The 23,166-nt window shown below is 39.3% G+C and overlaps 1 protein-coding gene and 1 pseudogene across 4 annotated transcripts in view; one reads left to right on the forward strand and one right to left on the reverse strand.

The window, feature by feature from the left end:
• Nucleotides 1–23,166, forward strand: part of MID1 (midline 1) — a 309,332-nt gene that overhangs the window by 259,355 nt on the left and 26,811 nt on the right. For all 4 annotated transcript variants that reach the window (XM_039874053.1, XM_039874071.1, XM_039874048.1 and 1 more), the window contains exons 4-5: nt 11,043–11,150; nt 18,390–18,538. In XM_039874053.1, the coding sequence (XP_039729987.1) occupies nt 11,043–11,150; nt 18,390–18,538 (257 nt within the window). The remainder of the gene's footprint in view (nt 1–11,042; nt 11,151–18,389; nt 18,539–23,166) is intronic.
• LOC120611855 (uncharacterized) lies at nt 5,943–6,061 on the reverse strand (annotated as a pseudogene).

The following is a 23,166-nucleotide window of genomic DNA, read 5'->3' on the forward strand; positions in this document are numbered from 1 at the left end:
TTTTTTTTTTTTTAAATTCAGTTTTACTGTAGAAACTGTACATACTGAGGCTTAAATGTATGAAGCCATTGTTTCAGAAAGACAATAACAATTTCACAATGAGTTGAAATGATGGAAAAGCGGTAAGATAAAGAAATATATATAATTTAGTCTGACTCACAAGATTTCGTGTGTTTTCTTTCCCAGGCAGCTTTGCCCGCCTTTGCTCAGATTTGGACGCATTCGTGGCCAGTTGCAAATGAACATTTGTAGATAGATTGTGGCCACGAAGTCAGGAATGACCAAGGTTAGGATAGAAAACACTCAGATGCAGATTCATGTCAGCCCTGCAATTAGTCCTAAGTCTTTGGAGCTTTAGAACAAACTGGCCGCATGTGACCTCAGTGCCCTCTGACCTCACTAGGGCCCTTCTTAAGAAGTGTCCAGACTGTGGTCCCCTCTAATGTAACCGTAACGGGTCTGTAACTGTCAGTGCCATGCCCATGGTCCTATGTCCACTGGCCTGAGAGCTTCCGGCTGCTAGCGGCTAAGACTCTGCCTGGGGGCTTTTTCCACCCCCACCGGTTAATCACAAAGGGGAGCTAATGACCATCCACCCTCAACAGGCTCAACCAGCCACTGATGGGAGATATTAGATAAGTAGCACTCTCGCCATTGGCTACAGCGTTCTGCACTGTTTCCCAGAGTTACCCATTGGGATTTACCTCCAGTCGCCCACAGAGGTTTGCTAAAGCACACCTCACTGGCTTCATACCTTTCCTTATCCCGCCTCCCCACCGCACTGCTGGTGTTTCCTGGCAACAGCTTGTGCTTGCATCCTAGTCTCATGCTCTGCTTTGAGAACAGAGTCCGCAGACCTCCTCTAAAATGCAATGGTAGCACAAACCCCTTTTCCCCAGAGTGAGCATAGCTCGTGTGTTGAATTTCCCTAAACTCTCCTCTCATTCATGTATTTGAAAAAATGTGAATATGAATCACTAGACATCAGAGATCTTTAGAAATCAGTCTACCAGCTTCTGCTGGTATCCTAGAGTGACAACAACCAGACAAGAGATTTCATAGATATTACTTGTGGCTGCATCAGAAAGAGAACAGAGCTTAACAGTTGTACTTCCAAGTGAGAGTCTTATCAGAGATATAATCAAGTATATTTCACTCCCTGTAACAAATACCAAAGAGCAGGGATCCAGTCTTCATTCTTCATTACTTTGTAGGGAGCAGATGGCATCTGTGCTTGAGTAACTCAAGCCCGAATAGGAGCCCAACTTTGTATTTTTCCAGTACATCTCTATTCAGGAATCATGGCAAACAACTACAAAGAACGCCACTTAGTGTGAAATGGCATGCAAGGTACTGAAAATGAGTAATGGAAGGTCATGGGATAGAAGCTTCCTCTTTCCATTAGAAGTGACTTCCCTTCCCTGAAGCTCATCACCCCCATCCACCCTGGTACTCATTTAACCATCCTCCTCTGTAAGTTATTTTTTAGCTTCTGATCACAACGTCTAAAGGTGACTTTTTTGCCAAATACATTTGTTGAAAATTACTTGATAGAAAGTATCACTTTGTAGAAACTTTATGGAAAAGATTCGATAGAGACAAAGTGCCCATGACAGGTTAACTTTTTTCGGTGTGCCCAACCCAAATGGAAGGGTGTGGAACGTTTGTTTTATGAAGCATGTAATTAATAAGAGAAAGGAAGGGGAGAGTTTATTGTTTTTGAATGAATTATGAGCAACACCTTCCATTCTGCTGCTGCTTTTCGGAACCGCTTTGGACAGAGTTACCATTAAACACAAAAAGAAAAGTCTGTGGCATTAATGCCAAGAATGTAAGATTGAAGTTGTTGAGTGTACTCTGAGAAAAACATCCTGGGAAGAGCAGCATTTATTACAGCCATGACACAAGTCAGCAGGACATCGTGGGGAAAGTAAAAACCATACTGCTCGTATATTTTCATTTTCAAATCGAAATTCTGTGAGTTCAGCAGTTGCAACTATTCATGCTTCGAAGGAAGAAAACTAATATTTATCGACTGTGTGCCAGGTAGTTTACAGATGTTTTCATGGAAAGTGTGCATATGAGGAAAACGTGTTGAATTCACAGGAATTCAATGCATTTTTCACACCTGCAGCTTTTTGACTGCAAAGTCCATGATCTTTTCTTCTATGCTAGAGGTTGGTAAACTATGACCCTAGAGCCAAATCTGACTTGTCACCTGCTTTTTTAAATAAAGTTTTATTGGAACACAGTGATGTCCATTCAATGACATATTGTCAATGGCTGCTTTCTTATTAAAACAGTGGCATCAAGTAGTTACAACCGAGACCATATGATCCACAAGGCTTCAGAGTTTTAGGCATGAGCAGTAGCATTCTTGTTAGACAGTTTTATCGTATTTTTATAGTTGTGTTTCATTTATAAGAAGACTTTTATTGCCCAGCTCAGCACAGTGTGTTGCCATTTTTAATAGCATCTTGCTTCCTTATCCAACATTTAAGCTTCATAATCTTAGGAACCTCAAGAAAAGAGGATTTATCATGAGGTTCCCGGAAACCGGTTTTCTTGATCTTAAAGCAGAAATATAGCAAAACCCCATCTGGATAATTAATCAATATGTAGACTTGGTCTCCTCTGGGCCAAATCGTTTTCCACCATGTCACCATGATAAAGGCCGGATTGCAATACGGTGCCTATCCATACCATCACTAATGTTATTCTCACCAAAGGCACTTTATGAAGGGATTCCATTTTTTATTTGTCTGAAAAGCCTTTCTTGAGCTTTAAAAAGTTTTAGTCAGTATTAACATATTAAATCTTAAAAAATATTGTCCTATACTTTAGCTTCTTTTCCAAAGACAGGGACCCTGGGAACTTGGCCCTTCTTCTCTGTCTCATCTACTTGAGCTAGATCTACAAATATTTGACTTTGGGGTGAGAGTTTCAGGGCGAAGATTACATATAAACATATTAGATGAATTACAGTAATACAGTCTGTTCTTACTCAGTTCTGCTTGGCTCAGTTTTATATACAAACTCAAGTATTAGAGTCCCTTTCATTGTTCCTTCTGGCAGCTCTGTCTTCTGCCCCAGGGTCTGGAATGTTCGTCACAGCTGCCTTTGGCAGTAAAACCCCAAGTACCCTCAGATCCTCATATTTCCCTTTGCACCTGGTCGGCAGTCCATGGCAGAGCATAGAGCCCACTTACGTACAGGTTTTCCCTGTACCCTCATCTTTCTGGCCAAATGTTCAGCTTATCTGCAGCTCAGCTGTGTTTCGGTTGTTCTAGCCCTGGGCAGATTGGAATTAAGTCTTCCAGTGTTTGTATTTTTCAGTGAGATGGGATTGTTATAGACATTATAATATATAACAATATGAAATAATGATGATATTAAAATATAATGACACTAACCCCTTTGTATTTGTATGCGGACTGGAATCGACGTATTCTTATTAATAGAGAAAAGTGCTGTTGAATTTCACCAATAGCAACAGCATCAACATAGCATCGGATTAAAAAGAGGTTTAACCTTTCTCAAGGTCACTTGAGTTTGAATCATGGTACAGCTTTGCTTTTTACCATGAGGACTGATTATAGGCAAATTTGGAAAGTAGACATCTGTCTTTTAAACTCTCAATATTGTTGGGAGTGATTTCAAGGATAGCAGTTTGATGGTTCGATTTCAAGAGTGCGCTAATGGTGGGCCGGTGTGGTAGGGAGCTCTCCTGGGCTGCACAGATTGAGGCGCAGGCTCCATTCTCACGGAATTCAAAGTGAATGGTAGCCTCTGGAATTGTGCAATGCCAGCGCCCCTCTTTCCTCATCACCCTGAAACAAAATTTCCTTTCTGCAACACATTGGGGCTGTCTCCTAAGCTCACTTCAGTGTTTGTATCTGCGTATGAATAGAAAGTGATCTATCAAATCAGCGTATCCTTTTTACAAGAGGAATTAAAAGGTTTCATTCCGAAATTTAGAGATGGCTAACTCATTTTAACAAAGCATTGCAAAATGAGAAAATGAGGCTTTGGAAAATGCATATTAACAAGCTTAATTTCACTGTGAGAACTAGCCAGATATTTTTTCCCCATCGACGTTTCCTTCTAAGAGTTCCATAAAATATTTCTAAAGATGTTAAGGCCACACATATCTGAAATCTAATGATGTTTATACTCCGCACCGAACATCTCATTTTGCAGTTGAATACAAGTCAAATTCAAAGAGCGAATTTTTAGAAATACTTAGAAACTGTTTACAGACCGCTAAAGAACATTTCACAGACACGTAGTCCAATTTTTAGTGCGTGTATGTAATCAAATCCCTTTAGTGTTTGTACATATATGACAAGAACAAAATAATAAATTGTCTGCTTCACTCCACCCCTTCTGTGAGATACTGTAACACCATTATGCCAGAAAACTTAGCAGTGGAACTTGTTATTGGGCATCGCTAACCGAGATCTCTGGAGAAAATAGCCAACTCCTTCATGTTATCATTAACTAGTCTGGGGAATGAGTACGTGTAACCGCATTTCTAGGAATGGCAGATAAACAGTGCACCCGGTGGCAACTGACACAGGGCAGCATCTGATTATTGCGATCTGATATGAGTGTTAATGTGGCCGAGCGGCCCTCGGTGCTGCATTAGATCTCAGGGCTGGGAGGGCAAGACATGCGCTCACTTCATTATTCGACTTTCTCATTTCTCTTTTATTAGGCTGTAACAGGTTGAGAAAGTCATCGTCTGTCAAAGAGAAGCAGCAGAATTCCTCCAGGAATAGGAGAGAGTGGGTCCCTATAAGCAAGACTGTTTTTGTGTCTTACATAATTTCCATTCCCATTCTACTCTTCCTGCTCCCCAAATACTTAGAACAATGATGGACACACTAGATTATCCATGGTACTTCTATGCTCTATGAAGTCACCAGAAACACTGACTTGCCAATACTGAACCATTGCTCTTAGAGGAAACGCACAACACACACACACACACACACACACGCACCTCACATAGATTATAATCCTAAATCCTAAAAGTAAGTCATCCTGGTAGATTCTATTTTCTTTATTTTATAAAAGAGAAAAGAAGGTTCTGAAGTGTCGAGTGACTTGCCCGAGGCCGCCTCACTAGCAGATGCCATCCTGCTGGCCCTGTTGTCCCCATCCTCTGGTTATAGGACAGCTGAAACAAGAAGGCGGAGCCTGTCCTTGTTCAGTCGCAGCTGGGTGCTGATAGGCTGACTCAAATTTTCCCATGCTCTCAGCATATCTGCAAATGGATGTGGAAAGGCCATAAGTACTGATTTTGGGGTTACAAATTAATTTTTAAATTTTAGCGGGTCAGCAAACCCACAAATACAGAATCTGCGAATAATGAGGGGAGACTGTATGATTTGCGAGGAGGCACAGCCTGTTAAAAGCAGAGTCAGGAGTGCCTGCAAATGCCCTTTCGGTATGTTTTAACTGGTTCGTTTTTATCCCTTAGAGACTTGTGAGGGAATTTTTGTCTGACCTCCTGTAAAAAGGATCCTACTTTCAGCCACGTGCATTAAGAGGGTATGTGACCCTCTTTAACTTCCTTTATACACTTTCATGATCTGAAATTTGTATTTGATTCGTTGAGTTGTTCAGCCTGTTCTGCGCTTATATGTAAACTGCAATAATGAGAACTTTGTCTGTCTTGGACCCCACTGTATGTATGGCCAGCACTTGGCATGCTGTCTGACACACTGTGGGAGCCCAGTTGCTATTATTCGAATGAATAAATGAGTGGATAGATGAATGAATTAATAGTTGTATGTAGCTCTTTCAGAGTGAAGGCTGCAAGTGGTTTTTTTGTTTTGGTTTGGTTTGGTTTTTTTTTTAGGCGAGGCAACCTTTGGTTGACTTCACAGATTGCAAGGACCTTGTCAGCTTACAATCCCTTATTTTTTATTTTTTAACGCCTACAGCACCTGGTCTTCCTAGGTGGTCTCCCATCCAAGTACTAACCAGGCCCGACCCTGCTTAGCTTCTGAGATCAGACAGGATTGGGCTTGTTCAGGGTGGCATGGCCATAGACTTGCAAGTGTTGTTTTTCTTTTTGTTTTTGTTTTTTTTTTATAAGAGTAGCCATGGCTTGAGCTTGTGTGACATTGGCTATGACACTTAGAGCCTCGATAAGATGTTAGGGCCTTAAAAAGATATGATAATAACTCCTGAAAGAAGAAATAAAGTCTGAAAGATTTGAGATTGGCTATAACTTTAGAAGAATTAATTTAGAATATTTTGCCAAGAGACGAAGTTAGTACTAAGGACTAGAAGACAATGACGGGGAAAGGACACGTTTTCAGATGACAAAGGAAGCCGTACCTCTAGACGTACAGGAGAAGCGTGCTGCACACCTGGGTGAGGCCGAAACAGAGGTGAGGGGAAAGCACCTGAATTTCTCCTTGTGAGGGCCTGAAGTGAGGTTTACTCATCAGTATCATCGAAATGAGAAAAAAAAAGTAGCAGCGAGGAGCCTGGAATGGGGCAAAGGGCTCAATTTTAAGCTATATTTTGTCCTGCCATGTCAAGGGCTCTGAAGGGTAAGTGTCCCATTTCCACTGTCATCCAGAGGTGCCACACAGTAGTCACTTACCACTGGCCGCCATTTTTAATTCTTTCTATCTCACTCTTATCTTTACATTAGGGATCGAAAGGAGACTTAAGACACAAAGGTGGAGGGAAGGGTCGGTCTATGAAAGTAGATTTGAGGGTTGTTTCTTACATCTTTAAATGGCCCCGACTCAGAGCACTTCCATCAGCCTTAGTGATTTCTGAATCAAAAGATGCGAATCAGAAATGTAAGCTAAAATCAGAAGCAGGGGCTGCCAGCTTCCAAACCAAAGCTGGGATCTAGAAACACCTGAACACACTGCAAGTAACCAATAAACCCTGCCATATTTGAATTAATAGCCCGTATAAGAATCGAGTCCAATCAAATCATTAACTTTTTTTAAAGTGACATATAAAACAGCAAAACTATGGAAAACTTCTCTGTAGTAGAAGAACTTTAGAAATATAGGATAGCATTCAACTTATTTTATTATACCTTTTGGAACATAAGAATGCTAGAGTTACAAAAATTTGGAAGCTTCAACAGAATAGAAAAAGAGATTCAACTTTCCTGGTTTCAAAGGAGAGTCAACTCTGTAGTCTTTGAAAGACCTAAGGAAAATAGTTGGCCTAAAATTAACAGATCATGTTTCCAAATTTCTGGGAATTTATAATTTGGGACGATGGTGGTTTTGGTATGAGCTTTCTCAAAACATATTTGGCTCATCGAAGTAGATCTCAGTCCAATTTTTTTTTTTTTTGTAAAACAAACCTATCTATTGTAAATATCGAATATTTAGAATTTGGATTAAATCTAATCCATATTACGATGGCAACGGGGACACTTTTCCTACCACAGAGTAACCAAAATCCCAATGATTTTTAGAGTGAAACGGATCCCAAACTAAATCATAGCCCATTAACAAAACTACTTCTCAAGGCAAACAATACCACCTCGGATTTGTCCATGGCTTCATGGCATTAGTCATTGCCCCACATATCATTTCATGTATTTACCACAATAATCCCCCATAGCTGAACGAACAGATATTATTCACCTGATTTTACCAAATAAGAAACTTAGAAATGGAAATATTCCTTGACTTTTCTAATATCGTATGAGTAGAGCTAGTACTCCACACTAGATTTTACGGCACCTACTCTAGGATTACTAGTGGGGTCTCATCAGGTCTAGTCAAAGCCAGAATATTGTTAAGCACGGAATATGTTAGTAACAATATTGAAACCTGAGGATCTCACAATACGGTCAATTGATTTTTGACAGAAGTGCTAAGACACTTCAATGGAGGAATGAATAGTCTTTTCAATAAATGGTGCTTAGGTAACTGGATATCCAAAAGTAAAAGACTAAAGTTGGACTCCTACTTTGCATGATACACAAAACTTAACTCAAAATGGCCTGTAGACCTAAAGGTAAGAGATAAACTTCTAGAGGAAACAGGAGTGAATCTTCATGACCTTGGATTAGGTTTCTTAGTGACACCTGAAAGCTCAAATGACAATAGAAAAGTAGATAAATTGGACTTCATGAAAACAAAAACTTTTGTGCTTCAAAAGGCAACACAGAATGAGAGAAAATATTTGCAGATCACATAATGATAAGGGACTTGATTAATATATAAATAAATCATAGAATTCAATAATTAGAAGACAAGTCACCTAATTACAAAATGAACAAAGGATCTGAATAGTCATTATCTCCAACTTAGATGTACAAATGGCTAATAAGCACATGAGAAGATGCTCAACATCATTAGCCATTAAAGAAATGCAAATCAAAACCACAGTGGGGTACGACTCCACACTCACTAGGATGAATTTCTTTTAAAAGACAATATCAAGGGATGACCAGGACGCGGAGAACTTGCAAGCTTCGTATACTTCTCGTTGAAATATAAAATGATGCAGCGACTTTGGAAAACAGTTTGGCAGTTCCTCAAAAAATTAAACATGGAGTTGACATGTGACCCAGGAATTCTATTGCTATACTCAAGGAAAATGAGTACATATGTGCACACAAAAATTTATACATGAATGTTCATAGCAATAGTATTTATAGTAACCAAAAAATAGAAATAACCCAAAGGTCCATCTACTAAAGAATAGATAAACAAAATGTGGTATAACCCTAAAATGGAATGTTATTTGGCATAAAATGGATGAAGTACTGACACACGCTACCACATAGAGGAACATAGAAAACATTTTGCTAAGCGAATAAGCCAAACAAAAAGGATCACATATTGTTCAATCCCATTTATATGAAATGTCCAGAACAGGCAAATCCATTAAGAGACGGAACGTAGATTTAGTGGTTACCCGAAGCCTGAAGACGGGTGGGTAGTGAGAACGTGGAGTTACTACAAACGGGTATGAGATTTCTTTGGAATGTTGAAAATATTCTGAAATTAGATTGTGACGATGATCGTACAACTCCGAATACACTAAAAGCCACAAAACTATGCACTTTATAAATGGACGAATTTTATGATATGTGAAATGTACTTCAATGAGCCTGTAAAAAAAGTCAGTGTCCCCCCACAAATCCGTAGGAGATAATTTTGTGTCTACACAGTCCTAGAAAACTAATAAATCCAATACCTGCCTATTGAGTGCTTGCAGTAGATCATGATAGCTACTTGCTTCATTACATTTTACCTTGTGTCTTCTTGAAAGGTCATTTTAATGATTGATTTATTCAACAAGTAGTTTTCGAATGCGTATTCTGTGCTAGATATGGCACCAGGTGCTTGCAATAGATGCCTCATTTAATACAGCAGCCAAAGATCCCTGCCCATGTGGAGCTTGCATCCATCCTATTAGATGTGTCTCGATTGTATGCTCAAGTACACCTTAGTTCTTAGGGCTCATTCTAGGGGATACTTTTCAAGTGTGGGGTGCTACTTTCCAAAAACTTCACTTTCTTCATCATAATGGGCCCATGGTTTCAATATGATTCCATTCTTTTCACAGCTTGGCTGTCGTCAGTTATTAAATTCAGTGTGAGGTCAAAAGGAAAGAAAAGTTTCTTTCGAATTTTTGGAGTTTCAAGTAAATGTTTCTATAGATAGCTACATTTATTTGGAATGCCTCAAAGGCAACTAGAAACGATGGCGTGAAAGTAATAATAGTAAGGGAAATTGAGCCCAGTGACTAACTTCCTTGAAATATTAGCCTGAGTTCCACATTCTATCCTTGTCCATCAACGCATTTTAATTTTTTTCTTTTGTTCATTAAACATTTCACAAATACGTCTATGTGCTAATCTGACATGGGACACGATCTCATGGTTTGCTACAAATGGCCGGTGACCGTCATCTTCTCAATAAGAAGATGTCTCCAGTAGTCTCTTTGCTGTGTCTTATAAGGATCAGGAATAAAACTCAAGGAATTCTGGTCTCTAGAAACAGGGCATGATTTCTCTGAACGAGCCATCAATGGATTTTTATCCTGAACTCCTGGCCCTACTTCAGCTTATCTCATTCGTAGAGAATGAAATTACTCCAGTTTAATAAAGTATCCCAAATCAAAAGGGCTTAATGACTGAGCCATGTCTCCTCCCTGAGATATGCTACGGTAATCAATGCTGTTGTCATTCTTTGTAACATCGCAGCTTCTCCCGTGCTGTGTTAAAATCATAAAACTCGTGCGTGCTATCTCCATTTCCCACAGCTGTGATTTCTGGGTCTCTGTTTATGAATAAGCATTTTGGAATTGTCATGAGTTGGAGGAAATAGCATGTATAGTTATTTCCCAAGCCCAGTTGCCAAGAATGAGCTAATTCTAACCCTCCCTTGCAGACAATGAGTCAAAAACTTCAAATACAAGTCATTCTATAATGATCTACCTACCTTGCAAGGAGAATGGCATGTTTTCATTGTAGAACCTTGGTCTTTCAGAAGTATACCAGAAGTAAAATTTTAAAAGATTAATAAAATATTTATCCTTTGATTTTTATAGTGATTCAATACAAAGTTGATGTCTGTATTTAAAAGAAAAGTTACCTTGCTTTTGAAAAATTTGCCCAGAAGACATTGATAGTAATCTGTCCCCCATAAATGAATAATATTTGTTTTTTATGTTTAATAAGCTAAAATTACACTTTCTCTCAAAATATAAAAGTAGGAATTGCAAATATATTTCAAGTGTCAATTTCCAACTAATTGGTAATAGCTATATACATGTCGTATTAAGAAAGATTCTGAGGCTTGGTCTGACTTGGCAGAAAAACTGCTATCATTGGATAATAATGTTTTCCAGGTTTGCAAGATAGGGAGTGGACATGTAAGTACTATATTTGTCATCCTTGCATAATTGGAAGAAGAGTTAATATTTAAAATGTGTGTCTGGTGGTTACCAGAAACATACTAGTCTACATTAAAAAGAGCATTTAACTAAAAACAAAGGCCAAATTAACGCTTACCATTTTATCTATCCTGTAGGTCAATGCATCACGTCAAGAAGCCAAATTGATGGAGGAGTGTGATCTCCTCATTGAGATCATTCAGCAAAGACGACAAATTATTGGAACCAAGATCAAAGAAGGGAAGGTAAAATTCCTAGGACAGAAGATTTCATATTCTCTACCTGGAAAAATTATCATACTTCCCGTGTACTTTAATAGCTTAGGAAATAGTAATGCCCCCTTTTTCGATATTTTCTATAATCTCCCCTTAAGTCTTTAATACATAATTCATTTTGTTTGTGCCAGGGTAAGTACTAGACTAATTGGGAGAATCACTTCATAAATTATATAAATGTCTAACCACTATGCTGCACACCTGAGGCTAATATGAAATGATGATTTCTTTCAATTGCCAAAGAAAAAAAAAAAACAATAGTTCAAAGCCCCTTGGTTGGCCATTTTTTCTCCACCCCTGTCTTTGTGTTGTCGGGCACACCTGTAATACAAGGGCTGCTCTATTCCCCAACTCCAGGAAGCAACATGGAGTTCTGGTCTATTATAGCCATTCTTTTCCATCTCTCTTCTCGAGGAAGACTTCATTTCATATTTATTGCTATATCCCAGCAACTAACACAGTATTAAATAAATGTTTAAGTGAATCGAGCTTTATGTATAGAAATTATGAAGTTTTTTCCCTTGAGGGAATTTAGACATGTATAATTTCATGGTGGCAAAACTCCTGTAGTGTCACTGTATGATATATTACTCTCTGGATATATTAATAGGACTTCTTTTCTAATGTTTCTAATGTTCCTTTGGCTTTATAGTAAACCGTATTCAAAAAGTAATTTACAAATTTCTTTTCTATTTTTGTAGTCACTTTCTCATTTATTCTAAATTCATTCAGAGACTGTTGGTAACTTTAGAATCCATCGCTTTATTCTATTTTTAAATTGGTCACATTTATGTTGAAATACCTGGGATCCATTTTATTTTACCTATTTCTCTACCACCCTCAAAAGATAATTTTGTAAATATTTTAAAAATAGAAACATTTATTCAAGATGCAATACATTCATGTCTTTCTTTTATTACTGCTCATAACTATACTTTAAGAAAATATGTATACTTAAATCAAGTTAGCAAGTATTAAGTAGTACGTAGATTACAATAGCTAAATAATGTTTTCTGCAAAATTTAAAAGGCACTTCTAATATCGTATAATGTTTAAATTACTTTGTCTATATAGATTGAAAAATATTTACACATGTACATTGTGATGGCGATCAGAAAAGTTAAAGTCTAATCAAATAGTTGTCGAAGCTGTTACAGTGAATCAACAAATTAATATGAAATTATTCCCTGGCCAGCAGCTGACTCGGATGTGTTGAAAAGCTACTTTACCCACATACAAATTGTACATCTTAGAAGAGCACTGAGCGTCATCCTGGAATCCTTATAGGATACAGTTCCTCCTCCCTCATCACGCACCACATGTGAACATCTCTTAATACCTGGCCTCTTCTAGGTTCTCAGACACACGTCTGCCTGAAATACATCTGCGATTAATGATCGATATACATATGGAAGGTGATTTGTTGCCTTTACATGGTCATGTGCAAGGTTTAGTTCTCAACACGCTCATATTCGTTTCTGATTGATGCTGTAGCAGATGACCACAAACACAGTGGCTTAACACAACACAGATTTATTATCTGACCTTCTAGAGATCAGAAGTTGAAAATCAGTCTCACTGGGCTAACGTCAAGATTCTGGCAGTGCTGTTTATTTCTGGAAGCTCTAGGGCTGAATCCATCTCTTGCCTTTTCCAGCTTTTAGAGGCCACCCACATTCCTCGGCTCATGGTTTCTTCCTCACCTCACTCTGACGTTTGCGTCCATCCTCAAATCTCCTTCTTTGACACAGACTCTCCTGATTCTCTTTCGTATGGATCCTTATAATTACACTGAGATATTCCAGACAATCCAGGACAGTATGCCCCATCTCAAGAGCCTTAACTTAATAACATCTGCAATGTCCCTTTTGTCATGTAAGGTAACATAGATATATATTTGATTTGTGGTTCTTTTTGTTTGGTATTTTATATTAAATTTATTGGGATAACACTGTTTAATAAAGTAAATTTCAGGTATACGGCTTTATAATACAACATGTGTATGCACTATTGTGCGCTTACCACCTGAAGCCCCGTCTCCTTCTGTCACCTTTTATTTGACCCCCTTTACCCTTTGTCCTTCCCACTCCCCTTCCCCACTGGTAATCATCATTCTATTGTCTGTATCTATGAGTTTGTTTTTTTGTTCGTTTTGTTTGTTCGTTTGTTGCTTTTTGTTTTATATTCCACATACAAGTGAAATCATATGATTCTTGTCCTTTTCCATCTGACTTATTTCTGTTGGCATGATGCTCTCAAGATTCATTCATGTTGTTGCAAATGGCAATATTTTATCTTTTTATGGCTGAGTAGTATTCCATTGTATATATCATCTTCATTGTTTCCATGTCTTGACTATTGTGAATAATGCTGTAATGAACATAGAGGTAAATATATCTTTATAAACAAGTGTTTTCGAATGGGGGGAGGGCGGGTAGATAGCCAGAAGAGGGATTGCTGGGTCATATTCTTAATTTTGGGGGGAACCTCCATACTGTTTCCCATCATGGCTGTACCAATTTACTTTCCTACCAGCAGCGTGTGAGGGTTCCCTTTTCCCCGCAACCTCTCCAGCACTTGTTATTTCTTGTCTTATCGATAACGGTCATTATAACAAGTGTGAGGTGTTATCTCATTGTGATTTTGATTTGCATTTCCCTTGTAACTAGTGATGTCGAACATCTTTTCATGGGTCTGCTGGCCATCTGTATGTTTTCCTTAGAAAAGCGTCTATTCAGTTCTTCTGCCTATTTTTTAATCAGATTGTTTTGTTGTTGTGGAGTTATATGAGTTCTTTATATATTTTGGATATTAGTCCCTTATCAGATGTGTCATTTGCAAATATCTTTTCCCATTCAGTTTGTTGCCTCTTTGTTTCGTTGATGGTTTCTTTCGCTGTGCAGAAGCTTTTCAGTTCAATGTAGTCCCATTCAGCCCTGAATTCAAGAAGGTGTTTTCCTCTGGAGAGGGACGTGAATGAAGTCAGGAAGGGACACACAGGGGCTTCGGTGCTATCAACAACATTTTACTTCATTTTGAAAACTCTGATGCTATTATGAAAATATTGAGATTTGGTAAAGCCGTTACTGTGTACAGGAACGTTGATCATATTGCATTTAAAATTGCCTGTATGAAATTGATCACTTTTTTAAAAGTGCACATTTGCTTGGGGACATTATGTCAGAAGGCAATATTGGAAAGCAAACGTGACTTGTAAAAGATGAGGGCCCGGTCCAGCTTTCTCTTGAGTTACTACTTTGGCACATGACCAAAGACTAGTTGATCCCAAACCCTGGAAATCCCAACCCCCTGGCCAGGGCATGTGGTGTCAGAGATACATTTTGAAGAAGAGCATAGGTACCAACACCCTGGAAATCAGAGGTGCTGGGCAGGGAGAGCAAGTACGGACTTGGTACCCAGTGAGGATGCCCAGGGTGGTGGCTAGACAGCCTAAGGACACTGAATCCAGAGAAGGGACAGTGGGGCCCTCTGACCAGCACTTGGAAGTGAGGAACTAGAGGAAGAACTGGCGGGATCATGGAGACCATAAAGGTGGATTTTATCTGCTTCATGACTTGGCCTCCATCCGTCTCTGGTGCTGATCACAAGGCGGTTAGACCTGGCAGGAACAAGTTCACCACAAATCCTCTCACTGGGGAGGTTGCCTTGCAGGCGATGTTGTTACACATTAGTACATACTGGTCATTCCTACTCTCAGAACATTGTGTATTCTTTGAAATAAATAGCTCAACAGTCTTTATGCTTGGATGAACTGCAGAGTCTCAAGCCATGAGACTCCATGGGAAAGAATTGTCTTATTTCTTCAGTAGTAGAGGATAAATGTCATGCCACCACAAAAGCTGATGGCAAGCTCCAGATAAGCAAGTTATGCATTTTATGATCAGAGCCCACAGCTGAGAGCAAAAGGGTCCTTCTCTTCTCTGCTTTTAAATACTCTAAATCTCTAAAATTTAAGTAAGCTTAGTAAGCTTAAACTAAATGTTCAGTCTCTTCTATAGCTTTATAGAGATGCTGAGTACAGGCTTCACTGTCAATTCAGATACATTGTGTTACTTGAGGATCAATTGTTTGGATGGAGCAATTTTGGAATGAGAATCCTACATCTGTATAAAAGCATCGAAATGCACTTTAAGAAAAATAAAGGGCTACTTTTAAAAGCATGTGTAAATAGCAAATAAAATGATATAAATAGGCCTATGTCCTCACTAAATGGAGATTCCAACAGACAGTGTATTTCCGTGATGAGTATGGAGCGAACTCTAAAGATTACAATATGGCAATCGTACTTCCCAAAGGACAAAAAAACAGTGCCAACTCGGAAAATCTTCCCCTGCAGCAGTAGCACTTACATATAGAGAATTTTATGTGTCAGTCTCTAGTTCTTTCTTTTTTAAAAAATCAAATTTTACTCGTCTTGTCAGATTTCTAAACTAATACCTTCAAAAGTGGTTTCTAATGAAGGAATTAGTATTTTGCTAAATGCTTAGCGTCTGATTCTGAAGTGCTGTACCATGCAGGATAGTGTTTCACAGTTTGGTTTAAATCAGGGCCATCTGATCAGAATCATTTAAGTTGTCAAAGTTTTTCTGAAAAGGGCCGGGCCAGATAATGTTTTAGGCTTTGCCATAATGGTCTCTGTTGCAAGAGCTCACCTCTCCCCAACATCGTAGTGTGAAAGCGGCCATAGATGATTCATAAATGAATGAATGTGGCAGTGTGCCAATAAACCTTTATTTATACAAACAGGTTGTGTGCTGGATATGGCCCACAGACCATAGTTTGAACACCTAACTCAGAGCGGTGTTTTTCTTTTCTCTTTTCCTTTTTTTTTGTTTTTTTTTACTGAAACCCACACTAAGAAATATATATGACATCAGATTCAGCACAGATAGCCAGACACACATACATACACAAGAAAAAAGTATTAGAAAACATAACTTGCCCTTTGTGCCAGGAATACACTCTGCTAATCTCTTTTCTCCTCTCCACTTTTCTTTTATTTAGTTTTATAAACGCTAGTACTGACCACACTAATGATTCATCACCTACAGATCAAAAACACATTCATTTCTTGTTAAAGTGCTGATTCCTGCTGCTCTGCCAATTACAGCTCCTTACTGAGGATATTGGAGAGTGACCCCAAACAACTAATTTTTCTTTAAAAAATGATCGCCAGCTGATTCTTGCACACACCAGGTTTGAAAAGCTCCAATCTGGTGTATTGGATGGAATTGTACACCGAACTAAAATTTAAATTATGCTAACAATTGTTTTCTGTAAAACATTCCCACGTTTTCAAAGGAGGCTCTCCTTTTGACTTGCTTCAATTTATGCATGATTTGGGGCTTTTTTTTTCTTTTCCTCTTATGTCACTTAATTTCCAGTGTCGTAGAAGAAAAAGGAGAAAATGGAGTTCAAGCATTGTTACATTTGTAATCTGTGCAGTCGCTAATAGGCCTACAGAAAGGATAAGAGAGTGACATGAAATTATTCTAAGGGAATATTTTGACCTTATAGTTCTTTTGTTAGAATCGTAGTAGACATCTTCAAGTCTGGCGTGTAATGTAAAGCATTCCTTATGTTGTATGATTAAATATTTCATTCACTTGGTTTTATTCTAGGGAGTCTTATTTTTCCTTCCTCTGACAATTTCTTATGGATGTGTTCTAATATCTTGCATTGGACCCCGCCTTTCTTAGCTTTACCTCTGGATATAATGATGTTAGAAGCTAAATTCTGTTTTGGTGTAAAATAAGTGTTATTTTATTCAACTAATGAACACAGTTAATCTGCTGCAGATGGTCACTATAAATAATGAGTCAAGCCTTTTACCAGGCTTAAAATCACACACCGTTTGCCTCAAAGTTTGACACTTCATTCTCTAACTCTTCTTTCAAGAATTTTTCTCACTCTTGCCTGAAATCTTGTGGCTGCTGTCTCTCTCGATTCAGCATTAATTTCCTTTGTTTGCAACAGGACGACCAAGCTGGAATCGGACGTTCCTCGGAGACTTCAAGCTCTGACATCTCCTTCCTTCCTTTTATTCGATTAGAGTTGCATGAGGATGATAATGATGACTTGGAGAAAGAAGGAATTTCTTGGAGTTAGCAGGAATTCTGGAGGGAGCCTGAGCCAGCCTTGTCTGTAAGACAGATTCACTGGCCTCCTCCCTACCCTTTCGGCCAGGGCTCTTTTCCGTCCCGGAATGATCACAAAGCCGGCCGAGCCCTGTCCCAACTTGTGTGGATGGGGGTACCAGGCGCATGGCAATTCCAATGAGCGGTCTAATTTTATCTTGGCTTCTGGCCAGAGGGCTTCATGTCACAGCACATTTCAAACACCAAAGCGAATGGTCAAGTATGTTACTGTGGACTCATCTTGGCCTGCCCCAGAGGTTATGGTCAATTACATTCGAGGGTCGTTTTCAAGCAAGACAGAATCAGGAATTGGAAAGGAGGTTGGAACTAAACATGCGTTTTTATCCCAACTGGGAAATGCTTATCAAAATAGTTTTAGTTATCAAGTAAGCACAAAGTGCCTGGAAATGACGTTCCCAAAGAGGGGAAATGGCCCAGCTGTGCTTTTTTTGGCTTTCTCTCATCCGCTCAACAGGAAAAATATTAATCAATGGAAAAATGCTCCCCGTCTGTTAATTTAACGTGTGAGCTTTAGATAGTGTGGGAAATAGTAATACTTAATGTTTTTAGATCACAGTTTTATTACATGGATCGCAAAGAACTTTTTAGAAAATGGTTTCTACTTAAAGCCACGTATTTGTGCCTACAGAGATGTTTTATTTTCTTGATGGCACAGCTGAAACACTGAGATCAAGTTCCAGGATTTCTTACGATCTTACAGTAATCGTGTGTAATAGTCAAGGGAAGAGGTCCGATAACCCTCTGTAACTTAGGCAACAACTTTTTTCCCCATCAACAGGGAAGCAATTCGCAATTCAGTGCTTCCTCACAAACCAAATTAGCAACACTTCTCCAAAGACGTAAAGAATGTCTAAGACAAGAGTCCCGTAACTGGGATTTCCATAGTTTGATATCACTCTATGCCTACTTTTTGAAATTTTATCGAAGGACTGCTTACATACAACAAAACGCACACATCGGAAGGCTCCGGCCCGATGCATTTTCACTAAGCGAGCCCACCTGTGTAACCACCTCCATGCTTTTGTTCAAGGTGATGAGGCTTCGCAAGCTGGCTCAGCAGATTGCAAACTGCAAACAGTGCATTGAGCGGTCGGCATCACTCATCTCCCAAGCGGAACACTCTCTGAAGGAGAATGATCATGCACGGTTCCTGCAGACTGCTAAGAATATCACCGAGAGGTGAGTGCAGGGACTGCTGGGAAGTTCTCAGCTGCTGGGCTTCTGCGTCTGCGGTGTGATTGGTTGGCCTTGCCCTCGCCTTGCTTTTGTTTTCATTTTCAAGGCCGAGTACCGGAGAGAATAGACGCTTTGATTTGCTTTGTTCCAGCTAAAGATGCTTCCCTTTGACATGTCAGAGCCTTTTCAGTAGCAGCCTGGAGTTCAAGGCCTTTGAAACAAGAGTCCGCCAGTTAGAATAAAATCAGTCTGCTTTTAGGGGAGAAAAGCTACGATGGCACAAAAATGGCATGTATTGTGACTTTCAGAACTGATCTTATCATACACTTGATAGCAAAGAATCAAAAAGAAGGCAGAAACATAAAAGAGAATCTTTTCTTCCATCTCAGGGCTCAGCTACTAAAGAAAAATGGCCCAGGTGTTGTTTTCTTTTAGACCTGTTTTTATTTGGTTGAGAAGCTTCGCCTTTCTTGAAAAGGTCAAGGCCAATTCACACGAGAGAGAAAGGACCAAACTGTCAACCTCATGCCTCCTTCTTTCAAAATACCCTTTATTCTAGGATAGGGAATATAAAAATGACGTTATTTCGAATGGTCAGTTCAGCATTAAAACTGGCGGGGTCAGCACCCCTTCAGTACCTGTACTTGATTGGCACACAAATGACTGGCCATCGCCGAAGCAAACACCTGTAGCGATTTCAGCGGGGCCAAAGATAAGCACCTAATACCACCTAAATGACATTTCTGATCAATGCCAATGGCCTTGACTTTTTATTCATTCTAATTTTCAGAGTTAGCTGCCCCTTATCCAAAGCAATAATGGAATCCTATCACTAGAAGATCCCGAACAGCTCATTCATGCTGGTCTTTCTCCTAGAGCAGGGGTTTGCCTTTTTTTTTTTCTGTAAAGGACCAGAGAGTAAATATTTTCAGCTTTGCGGATTATAAGGTCTTGATCACAACTATGCAATTCTGCTATTGTAGCTCTACAACAGCCTGTATAGATAATACAGAGACAAATGGACATGGCTGTGTTCCAATGAAACCATTTACAAAAACAGGCAGCAGGCCAGATTTGGCCTGTGGGCTGTACTTTGCCAAACCCTGGCCTAGGAAAAAAAAAATACTCACCATCTTAGGACTTGAACTTCTTCAAGAAAGAAGAAAGAAAACTAATATTTATCAAATGCTTGCTTGTGTTGGACTCACTCTCAAAATATCGCATAGAGGTAGGCATTGATATTTTCATTTTTACTGTTCTTTCAATGAGAGTAGTTCACAGTATTTTTACAGCTCTGGTCTAGTATCCAACCAGCTTGATTGTGTTATTTCTCAATATTTGAAAAAATTTCCTTCTACAACTGGTTAGATACTTTTCCAAAGCGCATGCATGAGAGCTGATTATCATCCCTTTTCTATCCTTAAAACAATCTCCCCCTTCTCTAAAGGAAGCCAGTTTCTTTCCTTCTGACTCCCGAGTTCCAAATGTTTAACTGTCTTCACCGCTCTCATCTGGACTATATCCAGTTGCTTTATAGTCATCAGAAAGTTAAAACTCCGAACAGCACTAATACTCCAATATACCGAGGACGTTCTACTAGACAGTGTTTACACTTACATCATGATTTTCAACTGGGATCCAAGAGTGCTTTTCTCCAGCTATAAATCGTGAGATGTCCAGATGCAGTAGCTACTGTGAGCTGCATTTCTCAGCAATCCCTAAAAGTTTGATCAATTATAACATGAAAAACTCCTCACTTAGCGAGGGGAGATAATGTGGCCCCATAACAGTTAAGGTAGAACATTCTGAAAGAAGACCTGTATTTGAAGCATAACATAAGCGCATGAATGCCTACATACGATCTACATCAGATACAGCTGGTCGTATCTGGTCCCATTCACCCCTACCTATAACAAGCCTGTCTCATCAAGAATGGAAACATGACCAATCTCCCTTTCTATAAATGAATTATATTATATACTATATTCTCAAGCCTCACTAATGTATAGTTCTTGGTGTAACAGTGTGCACACTTTTAGAAAATGATGTTTAAATAAGCAAAACTATCCACTAAATCCAGGCATAAGAAAGTTGTCCTACTGCTTATGAGAATTCTAAATTGCCGTCAAGTTTGACTACGCAGTGCCTGTAAAAATTTGCTAGAGGTCTGTGTCCCACTGTTTCTGCATCCCCCTCCCTCTCTCCATCTCTATTTGTCAGTCCTCTTGGTTGATCCCCGAGCCTTTCTGTTTTTCCAGCAACCGGAATGCAAAAAAGGACTCTGGGCTGGAACTAGAAGTTGGGAAACCTGGGTCCACATCCCAGCACTGCCACTTTTTAACTGTGACTCTTTGGGTTTATTCATAAGCTATTGTCTCCTTAAAAAATTTGGCTCATAATAGCTACCTCTATCAGTAGTTGTGATAACATCGCCGACAACTCCTAAGAATGCGCCTTAAGCGTCATAGGTATTCAATAACGTTCATGGGATTTATGTTTGCATCTTGCAGGATGTCAGTATGATCCTTCCTTGTCTATCTATACCAGTGTTGGTCTCCATCTACCTTTCTCTATTCTTCAACTCTTCACATTCTTCTCTACGGCGTGACTTCATGATTCTCTGCCTCCTACTGTGTCTGCCTTGGGCTTTGCCACCTGTGTACGCTAAACCATTTTTTATTCTTCTCTTCAAGGGCGGAAAGCCCACAACAAACTTTAAATGCTGCAGGCCTTCCTAAAGAGAGACTTGGATGCGATTTTTTCTCCTGCTTCATTGAATCACTTAAAGTAAATATGTTCACCTACAAGCTGAATCAAGCTGCAAAAAGTTGTTCAATTCAAGAGCATCAAAAAAAAAAAAAGAGAGAGGAACTCAAACTTTACGTGGTAGGAATGCATATGCTTTGGAATCGAGCATTTGGCTCTGTGCTATTGCTTAGTAGTAATTATGGATAGCCTTGAGACTGCTCCTTAACACTCATGAGTCTACTTCTGTTCATAGTTCCCAGCAAGAAGGATTCATACCATCTTGTTTTTACCATTGTAGTCCCAGCACATAGTGACCTGCCTGACATGAATGAATGAGCGAAGGAATCTATAAAACAGGGCCAATTATTCCTACCTAAAATAACATGGTCGTTTTAGGGATAAAATGAAATAATATAGTAAAAATATTAGCCCAGTTCCTGTCTCAAGGTGGACACGCAACAAATGCTAATTTTCTTCTTTTTCACTCACTAAATGGATGCAGATGGATTGTATCATATACTGTAGTCTCAAGCCACACTAATATATAGGTCTTTGGTATGATTGTCTATGCAGCTTTATAAAATTACATTAAATAAACAGAGCTCTTCACTAAATCCAAGCATAAGGAAGTTGGTCTAGTACGTATGAGAAATATAAAATTAAAGTCACTTTTAGTAGCAAATTATCTGTGTCAAGAAGATGGTAAAAAGAAAATTCCCTCTGAACAGGCAGTTCAAGGAGCCATCCGACTTTCCAAGACTACAAAGCCAAGAACTTCAGTTTTCAGCACTGGAAAGATATCACTTGATTACAAGAATTAGAGCACATCTGATGAATGGTTTTTGAAGTGTGTTCTGTAGGGTGTTACTTGGTATTAAAACAACAACAAAGTTCCAGAGCCAAATGCACTTGGGAAATCCTGAACTGACCAAAGTAAACCCTGTGTTGTTTTTGTGAGACCTCACCAGGTTTTACCATGGTGACATGCGTTGTAGAGTGCCCACCTCAGAGAGACCTATTTAAATGCCATTGTCAGGTCAGGCATGGGGCAGGAGGGGATATTACATGGGAAGGGTAGAGCATCTTCCCCTGGCATTGGCTGTTGGGCAGAAACCCTGTGAGCATTGTGGTTTTAGACATGTCCACGTTCGGGAAAACTGGCCCCGTGTGGCTGCTAGCAACTGAGTGTCATGGAGATTAGGAGCATCAAAGTCGAAGTAGAAATAGGGAGTAACGTGCAGCCCACCCTCTTAAACATCCAGCTGAGACACAATGCCCTTATTTGTCTCAGTATGTTAAGAGCTTAACACACACACCCACAAGCATACGCACACATGTGCACAACATGAGTTTGAAAGCAAAGGATTGAGAAAGTTCCATAGCACTAATGGCCCAGGTGAATTTTGGCAACTTATCTGAAGGGCAAGAAGATGGTCAACAAGGATTTGGGGAATGAAAACATGGCCTAAGATGTTGAATTTGGCAGATCTCCTCTTGCCCGTCACTCCAATTAAGAATTTGAAATTGTAGCCAAAGATAAATATCTTTCCATCAAAAAAATGTGTTGGTGTTAAAAGCTGCAGTAATCTCCAAAGAGTCTTGCTGTCAGTCTTTGGCTCCCAGGCTCAGGAACTTTCATCCTTTTCATTCCTAACCCACAAAGTTCTCACCATCAAAACGTCAGGCACTTGACCAAGGCATGTTTTACTTAATTGTTTATGGACCATCCGACCAGGAGAAACTTGAGAATGAAATCTGTTTTAGATGAACCTAAACAGAGGGATCTGCCAGTGGACAGAGGAAATGCTAAAGCAAAGATCATCTGCTCGGAGCAATTGAAGTCCTCTAACCTGTCGAACACAAGCTCTGTGCCACACATGCAC

This window comes from Pteropus medius, unplaced genomic scaffold, assembly GCF_902729225.1.
Source record: "Pteropus medius unplaced genomic scaffold, Ma_sr-lr_union100, whole genome shotgun sequence".
In the NCBI taxonomy this organism is placed as follows: Eukaryota; Metazoa; Chordata; class Mammalia; order Chiroptera; family Pteropodidae; genus Pteropus; species Pteropus medius.